Here is a 12,425-nt window from a genome sequence, read left to right on the forward strand (position 1 = left end):
TAGAAAATTTACGAATATTCCGCATTAAATGGGGCAACCTGGTCTTGATAAGGAGCAAATTCAGATAAACATGGTAGTTTTAGTATTTTAGGGTGTTAATTTTTCAATGTTCGCATTCAAAACTACCATATTTAAGTGAATTTGTTCCATATTAAGCCCAGGTTTTCTCCCAGTTGATACGTAATATTCCTAGATTTTCCATAATTAAGCCCATCAGTTTTGCATGTGAGAAAACTAACATAATGAGGCAACTTTTATCAACTTTACGAGTTTATATGTTCAAAATACCGTTACAATGATGGATAGTGAAATTTAGATAAAAAGTGGATTTGAAATTTAAACTACACACCAAAAAGAAAAGTCACAAATTGTGTATATAGCCACAAAAAATGGATTTTGGCCAACTCTTATCCATAGCTTAATTAAGAAGATGCAAGGTACGAGGGACCGAAATCGCGTAACAACTTTGTTCGAACAAAAGAGGATAAAGATGGACACAAAACGAGCCAGCATAACATACTCAATGGCAATGTTCTCAGCTTTGCGACGAATCTTGGCCAAAGAAGGCACCGAAGCAGTAGGATCAAGCAGGATTCACACGCTCAAAGCGCAATTAGGCAAAGAAAAGACCCAAAGAAGGAAGAGGAAAAAAGCGACATCTACAAGATGTCTTGCGAAGGTTGCCCTTGTACATACGTAAGGCAAACCAAACGACTAGTCAACAAACAGGTCAAGGAACATTTAAAAGAAGCTGAGCTAATAAAACGGGGGCAGAAAACACATATCAATTCTGCAGTTGCACGGCATATTGTAGAACATGACGATAAAATGGAGAGGGTAACGGTGCTGAAAGAGATCAAGTCCAACAAATTGGATCCTTACGAGAGTTTCTTCATTGGAAAGAAGCCTCAGGAGCACCAGTTGAATACAGATATGGGTAATGCGCACTCATATCTGTATTTACTGATACCATAAAGGAGATATGTTATGGCATTTAACCATCGTAACAATGCATTCCTTTGCAGAATATGGATTAACAATGTATCCTGCATCGAATGGGCTGACTAATACCAACTTTAATGCTTTCACAAAATATTCATACATTTGTAGGGCGTGGTCCGGGGTGTACACGAGCCCTTTAAAATTATCGCGAAGCCCCCGAGAAACCTCAAGAGGGGGTAATTACTTCTCTCAATTTTCCTTTCGTTAGCCATGCCCATCCCCCCAAAATAAATTTATTTTTAAAAGCAAGCATTAGTTAATGATTGCTCCTTTTCAATATAATAAAGGCAACCGATGAGTCAGTCTCTTTATAGAATTATAATAATAATTTCTTCACATATAACACCGCGCTTGCTATTCAAGTCACTCATAACATCAACGTCAGCCAGTGTCGGCAAAATTTTGACTGTTGGTCTAGTACCAAGAAGCCTTAGTAGAAGTTGAAGTATAGGGTCAAGAGTCCACCCCATAGCGACGTGCAAAAGTCTTTTGAAGTGTTATATGTACTATACATATGTTATATACCATATATATAATGCTAACGTATATTACTGCAGAACTGTATTGAGGTCTATTTGCAGATACCATCAAACTGCCGGGCTCCGAATAATTTTAAACTCATATTCGAATGCAACAAGAGAATGTATGGATCGAAAAAACATTATAAGTATTCAGAAAAAAAACAGAAGAGGTAAAACACTTTCTTCTTTGACATCAAGGAAATTTGTCATATACAGATACCTACAGATGATAGGATTTAGCCGTTCGCGAAAAATTCTAAATTTAAATTATTTTTACCATTGACATCGCCATTCTTGATAATAGGGAGTTAGAATACACAGCATGATTTCCTCTGAGCTGCTATAAATTAAAGAGTTTAACAATTTTGTACATATGTATGGTATATACAGAATCCCATATTTTCCAATTTTCACCTGAAGAAGGGATACTATAATATATGTGTATACATGCGCTGTATATTCAAAATTTGAATGCAATGCTTCTTTTTCCTTGAATTTCTTGCATGGGAACTTTCTTCACTCATTCGTCTTGAGATACTCAGGCGATTCGGACATCAGTGTTTTCTTTCACTGAACTATTGCTACCAGAATGGAATAATAAAATAATAATTCGATAAAATATTACTTGTATAATTAATATAATAAGTGGATAATAAACGCGGATCAAAAATGAAGTCGGCATTTAGTCCCGAATTAGGACGTTATGGTATTGCTGCCCGTAATTATGAAAGTGGTGAATTTATCTCCGAAGAAAACTTCTTTGCTATTGGCCCCAAGCAAAATATACCGGTTGTGTGCTTAGGATGCTATAAACCATTAACATTTCCCGGAAATGATAGATGCCTCAAGTGCAAATGGCCATTATGCTCGAACTGTGCAGAAAGTCCCCATCACGCTCCAGAGTGTGAAGTGTTCGTTACCGGAAAAGTTACATTTCAAGAAGTGGAAAATATAGAGATTGAATGCATTCAGTTAGATTGCATAATGCCTTTAAGGTAATAATCTGAAATAATCCCGCTCCGTTTCGAAATTCTTTACGTGAAAATAGACATGCAGATTTTGATAATTTGATATTCCCTTGCAGTTAAAGATAAATTATTTAATTTGTTCAGGAAAAAAACCATAATTGCTATGAACAATTATAAAATAACTCTTTCTCTCTGAAGCGTTAAAATATATTGTCTTCTGCGTCAAAAAAGCCTTCCAAGCAGTCATTACCCCACTATTATCTCCTGAGTTCTATCCCCAAAGCTGCTCATTCAGACGAGGCAAAAAGCTAAAATCGGTTGGGTGGTGTAATTTCTTTTAACAAAATATGGTTATGTAGTATCAAATGAAAGGACTCGATTAGTATTTTTCGAAACTGATCTTATTTTTGATATTGGGTGAAACATAAGGAAGTGAGGGCACAAAATGTGTGCCTCAAAAAGTGAAGCAGGTCCCGTTATCAGAACCTATCTAGACGATAAATCTGAAAAAATTCACAATGGTTCATCTTTACGAAATCTAGGCTTCAAATAGCATATTACTATATTTTGGAAATTTAACCTAAGACCCCCCAAATTTCATTCTGCAAGTACATGATATAAAGGATAATATAATATAAGGCAGGAAGGATAATATAAGGCATAAAGGATAATATAAGGCACAACTTTGGGAAATTTGAATGTAATCCAACTATTATTAACAAAGTTATGGATATTCAAAGTTTTGCATTTCACGTAAATTTATTGCATGACGTCATCGTCATAACAATATTTATGTATTTGTATGTACTATGTATATCTGGAGTTCAGCAATTAATGAAGGAATATTTCGCATTTGTTGCTATCTACGAATGGAAAACCGTACATAGAGAGTTCTATGCATAAGATACACAAAACCTTTCTACCCGAAGGGCCCAGCTTCTGGCTTGGTTCACAGCCAAGTAGTCGTAATATCGTTGATAAATTTCTTTCCCTGCCTAGCCTAGTAAGTCTTTCTAATTCCTTTATGCTCATACGATCGGTACTCAGATTTCCCTGCTTGTCCAGAATGTAGCATTTTTCTGTTCCGTTGCTAACTTAAAATCATCATCGAATCAGTCATTCCGACTTTTTTAAGACTGGTGCGAAATGTGTTTGTGGTCTTGATTCTTAAGGAGGTTGTGAATGTCAGTTGTTAATCCTTAATCCCGAGGGCATCTGATAACTATAATGGCGCAGACTAGCTACTTAGTAGCTCCTGCTCCATACATGGAGTATATTTTCCGTGAGAAAAAGCGCAAATTGTTCGTCTGTTTTTGCCGGTTCCGTTTTTGTGTATTCAATCCATCCCTTTCCAGGTTTCGTAACGTATAATTCTCAATTCTGACCCTAGATGACCGGTCGTCAGGGTTTGTCCTGCTTCTTAGTGCGAAAAACTCACCTTCATCCCCCTCTGTCCGCAGTTTTTCATTAAGCAAAGTTGGTTCAGCCGGCGTTTTCGAGGTTTTGTATTCCATCAGGGATACTAATCCGCGCTTTCGCCCAAGGATCAGAAAGGATGGGCATAGCCAGTACCAGTCGAGTCTTTGTAGTAGTGTGTAAAATAACTTCCTTTAACTATACATTCAGACGGAACTATAGATTCGGATAGTTGTTTAAAACGAATTTCTACATTCAAACACTGAGAAAGTGCAATTTAATCTTGTTCAGTTAAAACTATATATAAACTCTTCAACTTTTTGAGGTTCCGTTTCAGAAATTCAATAATTACTTTTATTAGCTGATTTTGAGGCAATGTTGGTGTCCTGCAATTTGTCTCATTTTTTCCATGTTACGCATAGAGTAACTTATCTATTTTCTCCTCGTACTGAGGATAATACACACTACAAATAGATTAACATCATCTCAGCCATGGTGACTCCCCCCTCACTTAATCTTTTAAGGATCATCTTTTGCGATGCTACCTAACGGTCCTCATGGCCTTTCTGAACGGTATTAAATGAAATGCAGGCATAATACTGGTAAACCAGTTGTTATTCCGAGAGGAAAAACTTCGAACAGCCAATAGCAAATCAAATGTCTTTCACTTTGTGAAGCTCTTTGATTTCAGTTTTGAGACCGTCTACCTATTTACAAATCATGGATCCGAAGTCTACTATCAGAAAAATTCAATAAAGGAAACTATAATTATGGAACTTCTGTGTGGGGATCCGTGGTCTAAGAGGAACATTTATGAAAACACCCTTCAATTTGCACGATCATAACCTGCAGTTTTCCTGCTGAGATTAGAGAAGGAGTTAGCACGTAAAGCACCTTAGAAAGCCCACAGACTGAAGATAAAAAAGATAAAATTGTTTAGACCTAGAATTTGAATATTTATACAAAGTTAGTCAGTGTGACCGCATTGGCAACTAAAATTTTATAAACCCCAGTTCGAGTCATAAACATATCTCTACATCTCTTGTGAGCGATTTTGTTGTTCAACACGAAAATATTGCAAGAGAATACGGAGCATTATGAGAGCGGTGGTTACCTGTTAAAAAGTAAAATCTGTTATACTATCCTTGGAGCATCTCAATACACCTGGCATATATGTATATCCAAACATACTAAAAGATTGAAATAATAAAACGTGTTGTTTCTTTTTCGTTGGTGTGGGTATTTATTCTTGCAAATACCATCATCAGTGCAAACAAGTTGTTTGCACTGATGAAGGGAACAAGTGGTTCCCGAAATATCGGTATTTGCAAGAATAAATACCCACACCAACGAAAAAGAAACAACAAGTTTTATTATTTCAATTAATTAATCGTTGGAAACACCGCATAATTTCACTCTGATACTAAAAGAGAGTATAGAACATATAGAGCAACCTCTCAAAAATATCTTTCTATCCAGTCTTGCTTTAGACTATCGTATCGTATACGTATCTCTTGGCAGACGGTTAGAGTGGTGTTAATAAGAACGCTTTGAAAGCGCAGTAGTAGTGTTAATACGAACGCTTAGAAAGGATTTGAGCAGGCAGATTACACTGAGAGACTAGTTGGACACCGCAAGAAGGCGTTAAGGTTGTACCTGTCCAGTGAGTCAGCTAATCATTTCTTGATTCCGTTCATCATCATCATCAACGGCGCAACAACCGGTATCCGGTCTAGGCCTGCCTTAATAAGGAACTCCAGACATCCCGGTTTTGCTAAGAGGTCCACCAATTCGATATCCCTAAAAGCTGTCTGGCGTCCTGACCTATGCCATCGCTCCATCTTAGGCAGGGTCTGCCTCGTCTTTTTCTACCATAGATATTGCCCTTATAGACTTTCCGGGATGGATCATCCTCATCCCGCCCACCGTAACCTATTGAGCCGGATTTTATCCACAACCTGACGGTCATGGTATTGCTTATAGATTTCGTCGTTATGTAGGCTACGGAATCATCCATCCTCATGTAGGGGGCCAAAAATTCTTCGGAGGATTCTTCTCTCGAACGCGGCCAAGAGTTCGCAATTTTTCTTGCTAAGAACCCAAGTTTCCGAGGAATACATGAGGACTGGCAAGATCATAGTCTTGTACAGTAAGAGCTTTGACCCTATGGTGAGACGTTTCGAGCGGAACAGTCTTTGTAAGCTGAAATAGGCTCTGTTGGCTGACAACAACCGTGCGTGGATTTCATCATCGTAGTTGTTATCGGTTGCGATATTCGACCCTAGATAGGAGAAATTGTCAACGGTCTCAAAGTTGTATTCTCCTATCCTTATCCTTCTTTGTGTTTGTGTTTGACCAGTGCGGTTTGATGTTGTTGGTTGATTCGTCTTCGGTGCTGACGTTGCCACCATATATTTTGTCTTGCCTTCATTGATGTGCAGCCCAAGATCTCACGCCGCCTGCTCGATCTGGATGAAGGCAGTTTGTACGTCTCGGGTGGTTCTTCCCATGATGTCGATATCGTCAGCATAGGCCAGTAGTTGGGTGGACTTGAAGAGGATCGTACCTCTTGCATTCACCTCAGCATCACGGATCATTTTCTCGAGGGCCAGGTTAAAGAGGACGCATGATAGCGCATCCCCTTGTCGTAGACCGTTGTTGATGTCGAATGGTCTTGAGAGTGATCCTGCTGCTTTTATCTGGCCTCGCACATTGATCAGGGTCAGCCTAGTCAGTCTTATTAATCTCGTCGGGATCCCGAATTCTCTCATGGCCGTGTACAGTTTTACCCGGGCTATGCTATCATAGGCGGCTTTAAAGTCGATGAACAGATGGTGCAACTGTTGTCCATATTCCAACAGTTTTTCCATCGCTTGCCGCAGAGAGAAAATCTGATCTGTTGCTGATTTGCCTGGAGTGAAGCCTCTTTGGTATGGGTCAATGATGTTCTGGGCATATGGGGCTATCCGGCCTAGCAAGATAGTGGAGAATATCTTATAGATGGTAATCAGCAACGTGATACCTCCCTAATTGCTGCACTGTTGATATCTCCCTTTTTATGTATGAGACAGATAATGCCTCGTTGCCAATCATCAGACATTGATTCGCTGTCCCATACCTTGAGCACAAGTTGATGAACCACTTGGTGTAACTGGTCGCCTCCATATTTAACTAATTCGCCTGTAATTCCATCGGCTCCTGGTGACTTATGATTTTTAAGCCGATGAATTGCACGGACTGTTTCTCCTAAACTTGGTGGTGGCAGTATTTGTCCGTCGTCTTCAGTTGGCGGGACCTCCAACTCACCGATGTTCCGGTTGTTCCGTAGCTCATCAAAGTACTCAACTCATCGCTCTAATATGCCCATTCTGTCGGAAATCAGATTTCCCTCTTTGTCTCGACAGGATGAGTATCGAGGTGTATAAGGCCTCATCCTGCTGACTTGTTGGTAAAACTTCCGCGCCTGGTGCGGTTGCTCCCTGTACTTTTCTAGTTCACAGACTTGTTGGTTCTCCCAGGCTTCCTTTTTCCGTCTGTGAAGTCGCTTCTCCGCTCGCAGGAGTTCGTGATAAGTCTCTGCGCGTGCCGGCGTTCTTTGAGAATGCAACATTACTCGGTATGCGGCATTCTTCCGTTCCGTTGCTAGCTTACATTCATCGTCAAACCAGCCGTTCCGACTCCTTTTGCGGCTGGGGCCAAGTATATTTGTGGCCGTATCCATGATAACGTTCTTCAGGTGGTTGTGAAGATCATTTGTTGATGCTTCATCTCCAGGTCCTCTGTTGACTGCGGTTATTGCGGCATCCATTTCCCTCTTATAGATGTCGCGGAGGGTTGTGTTGTGGATGGTCATCAGTGGATCAGTGTTCACTCTCACCTGATTGTCAGAGGGAATTCTAGGTGGTATTGTTATTCGAGCTCGGAGCACCATGCCAACGAGATAGTGATCCGAGTCTATATTGGCCCCCCTATATGTTCTGACATTCATCAAGGCTGAGAGGTGGCGGCGTTCGATTAACACGTTGTCAATTTGGTTGAAAGTGGTCCCGTCTGGAGAGGCCCACGTATGTTTGTGGACCGCTTTCCGCGCAAACCAGGTACTTCCAACAACCATTTCGTGTGACCCTGCTAATTGAATAGTCCGCAGTCCGTTATCATTTGTTTTTTCGTGTAAGCTATGGGAGCCAACGTATCGCCTGAATACGGGCTCCTTCCCTACTTGGCTGTTAAAATCCCCAAGTATGATTTTGATATCATATCTGGGACAGGCTTCGAGGGTTCGTTCTACTGCCTGGTAGAAGGTATCCTTCTCCGACTCTGGAGTTTCCTCTGTAGGGGCGTGAACGTTTATGAGGCTTATATTTCTAAACTTGCCTCGCAAGCGCAGAGTGCATAGCCGTTCGCTTATGTTTTCAAAACCGATAACAGCAGGTTTCATTTTTTGGCTGACTAAGAAACCTACTCCGAGCACATGGTTTACTGGATGACCGCTATAATATATGGTGTAGTGGCTCTTCTCCAGGAAACCGGTCCCTGTCCATCGCATCTCTTGCAACGCTGTTATATCAGCCCTATATTGGGACAGTGTATCGGCTAGCTGCTTATCAGCTTCATCTCTGTACAGGAAGCGCACGTTCCATGAGAAAATGAGCAAAATGAGCAAGACTCGCCTTCATCCTTCTCCGTCTGCAGCTTTTCGTCAAGAAAGAGCTCCCAGCGGTCACCACGTGGAGGTGAAGATAAGGTTTGGTAGTAGAGCTGTTGGTGTTGGTTCAGCAGGCATTTCTCAGGTTTTATGCTCCATCGTGGGTACCAATCCACGTTTCGCCCCGGGACCTATACTACCCTTTGACCACTTGATTCCGTTCGTGGACATTAAAGATCATGATACTCTAGTTAAGCGGAACCATGCCAATGTAACGTATTTCTATGCACTGAAGCAGGTATGGACAACCGAAACAACGAACGGTTGCCTCCAGCCAGGTATGCTATCGCCCCTTCTGTGAAGTATGCTGATCGAAACCTCGCTGTGTGAACTGCAAGAACCGCTGTTAATCGAGACCTCGGAACGGTGTTTGGAAATATACAACGTACTGTGACCTGAAAGGTATTTTCAAGGATGAAGGGAATGACCTTCAACTCTCTGAATAAGTGAAATGTAAGGGAGTTATTTTATATTAGAAGCTTCTAAATATGGAACGAGCTCTTATATCCTATGGTCCACGCAGGCGTTGCTATCTAGAAAATGGTACATTAAGGTGAATCAAAAGAATTTTCCTTTACTACAAACGAATGTATGGCTAGGTATTATCAGCGCCAGGAGCACGACATCCGGTACACTGCTAGATGTGTCTCTCTGTATGGTAGTACATTGAAACATAGCGTCAAGCGAATTGAAAACTGAGACAGACCAGAAAAATATGTATTAGGATATCTTGACGTCTTCTACATTGAAGGCTCAAAAACAGAATAAGGTCTTCGAGACAATATACAATGATATTTCATGCTGAATCATATGTGATCTTAAAGGAGTCATCTCGTGTGAATGCCGTTTTTTCGCTTTTTGATGAACTGAATGAAGATATGAATTCTTTCAGTCAAGACCGACTGATATGAAATTTTGGATGGGAGTAGAATGTAACATAAGTAACAAAAGTTAGATAATTCCGATGTGCGCTTTCTCCCGGGGAGTTGGTATCCCCCTTTATTTTTTCAAAATAACCACAGAAATCGATTAAGTGGTTAATTTAAAATTGTTTAGTGAACATTTTTCGTACAAGTAATAGTTTTCGAGTTATCTTAGTCTTATGTCGTTTTTCTATCGAAAAAATGCATCTTTTCTAACGGTTTTTCGCAAATAACTCGAAAACCATGCATTTTATGTAGAAATAATATTAGGCGAAAACAAAGCATATTAAATAGCAAAAGTAATATTTTTTTTTCAATTGCTTTACGAGTAATATGGAATTATGATTCGTTAAATGTAAATTCGTAATACTTTCAAGGTAACACAACAACAAGATAGTATAAAAATACTAAAGTACCAAAATGTGTTTTTTTTCTCGCTAAAATATTAAACATGCCTTTTCTTTATTTTGTGAGATATTTAAAAAAAATAATTTTTTTCTGGGTAAATCACACCTATTTCCGAAACTACGCAATTCATATCCACCAAATTTTCAGAACTCATTGCGAGAGGTTAAATACACGGAATTCGCAAGGGATTCCGCTTACTTTTAATTTATATCAGAAAACCACGTTATGTTTTTATTAATTTTTATATTAAAAATTCAAGTAATTACATTATTTTGATCATAGCTCCGTGATTATTTATCCCACTGACTTCTATCTTACCTCATTTTAAAGGTGAAAAACAACATGTTTGAGCAGGAGTAACTCGACAACTACGAACAATTTTCAATACATCTTTTGTTTAGGATTGACCACTTAGTCGATTTCTGTGGTTATTTCGAGAAAAAAATTTCCCCCCTCGCAAAGGGGTGCCACATCCTCCTTAGGGGGGCGCACATCGGCGCTAAATAACTATTATGTCTTATGCCACCCTCTGCCGCTACCCCAAATTTTGTGTCAATCAGTCTTGACTGGAAGAATTCGGAGGTCGCACTCGACTTTCAACTTTAATGACTAGGCTGTAGGCAGCACAGAGACGAACAGAAACATCCATGATGAACGGGATTCCAACCCGAGCTAAAGGGCTAACGTTCAACCAGCTCGATCATCGCACACTTCAATGTCTAAGCAAAATCGAAGACAATATAATAAATGGTAAATATTCTGCTATGCACTTATCAAAAAAAAAACCTGAATGGCAGAATATCAACATTGAAAAACAAATTCCCTTCTAGTAAACCCCACATTAAATATGAAATAGCTGCAACTGATTTCATATGAATGACAGTTGAAATGTCATCCTGTTCTCTTATTCGAAGCCTCACTCACAAACTATGGATTAACCCGACTGAAAGGATAAAATAGATAAATTAAATAAAATTATTAAACAAAACATACTCGGTTTAACTAAATTTGTATAATATAACGGAAATAAAATGTAAAGCATTAAAGATTTCCCCGCCTTCATAGACTGTTTATATCGTTAGGGTGCATTGCTCACCTAGCCCTTCACTACTAAACTAAATCTATCAAACGGTGGATGTATATAATAACAATAATAAATCTCTCTTATTGATCAATTCAAATATATTTAATGTTTGGATATAAACATATCTCTCTTCAATGAAAACCCACTGGTATTTTTAGAAAATTTCTTTTTTTTTTTAGAAATGTATTGGAATTTCCAAAATAACACTTTTATTTACATCAGATATTTCTATTTCTACTTACCACTGCTACTAAATTTCCATTACTTATACAAACATAGTTTCAAGTTCAAAATGCAACAGATTGCCGCTTTAAGTATCACATACAATAAGTATGTGAAACCTTCAAGTGTGAAATTGAGTTGGTATGTTTCTTTATCTGTGTGAATTTTCAGACGCAAACAAAATTAATTTAAACCAGGAAAAAGTCGGGAATTCGTAAAAAAATATTTTGACAAAGAAATATTGTTTATTTTAATAACTGAGAGGTAAATAATACATATTAAACACGATGTAATGTAATTTGGTTAGGGATAGAAAGATTTTGTTAAAATAAGGTGTGAAACAGAACAGAGATAACTGTTGTATGCTTATCTATGTACATATGAACCTACTATTTATAGATTTTCCCAGAACCTTAGGTCAAATTATATTTATTTCACACAGTTTGAATAAGTTCATACACACATATGTATATGTACATGCAACATAGCAAGCATGAATGGAGACAATAGAATCGAAATTATTTATAAATAAGCTGAGGTGCGTGCCTTGGTGACGTCCATACAGCTAAACGTTCTACTTATTGAAGAGCCTATACCCACCGTAGTAAATATGCCCATTTCGCACAAACTTTCCTATCAACAAGTTTACCACAACTCATTAACATCAACAATGAAGCGACAACACGCCAAATGTATTTCAGAATTGTGCAATTCTCATTATTTATAAATGATAATCCACAAGTAATTAATTATGATCACTCGAATCATGGGCAGAAGATTAATATGTTTATGGTGTTGACTTGCAATGGAACTTTGCCACATTTTCTCGTTTTAAAGATTTTGAAACTACTTATTACTCGTAATTTATTCCTTACCATTTGGTTGGAAAAGTGCCAAAATAATGTGAAATCAATGCGGACCTTCACCTGTTAATGGTACATCATTTGTTTGATACATTGCTTATATTTGATTCATTAATCGTTAATTGATGTGACAAAGCGAAATTTAATAAACGTACTTCTTGGAAATATTGTAAATTATGTATAAGCATTTTCAGTATGTCCCTGTCGACTGAGGCATAACTATGGCTAAATTATAATGAAAAATCGACCATAAATTTATTCATGAAAGATATCTCTTTCCACAGTTGATATGCGAGTTGTCTGAAAGATTTTA

At 38.5% G+C, this 12,425-nt stretch overlaps 1 protein-coding gene across 2 annotated transcripts in view; it reads left to right on the forward strand.

Annotated features, from left to right (window-relative positions):
* LOC119647062 (SET domain-containing protein SmydA-8) overlaps positions 1-12,425 on the forward strand; it is a 31,321-nt gene that overhangs the window by 12,938 nt on the left and 5,958 nt on the right. The window contains exon 1 of one of the 2 annotated variants that reach the window (XM_038047820.1): positions 2,059-2,518. The exons of the other annotated variant lie outside the window; for it this stretch is intronic. Within the exon in view, the coding sequence (XP_037903748.1) occupies positions 2,193-2,518 (326 nt within the window). The 5' untranslated portion in view covers positions 2,059-2,192. Of the gene's footprint in view, positions 1-2,058; positions 2,519-12,425 lie in introns of those variants that run through there. 2 annotated transcript variants of the gene reach the window in all.

The sequence above is a fragment of the Hermetia illucens genome, chromosome 1 (assembly GCF_905115235.1).
Source record: "Hermetia illucens chromosome 1, iHerIll2.2.curated.20191125, whole genome shotgun sequence".
In the NCBI taxonomy this organism is placed as follows: Eukaryota; Metazoa; Arthropoda; class Insecta; order Diptera; family Stratiomyidae; genus Hermetia; species Hermetia illucens.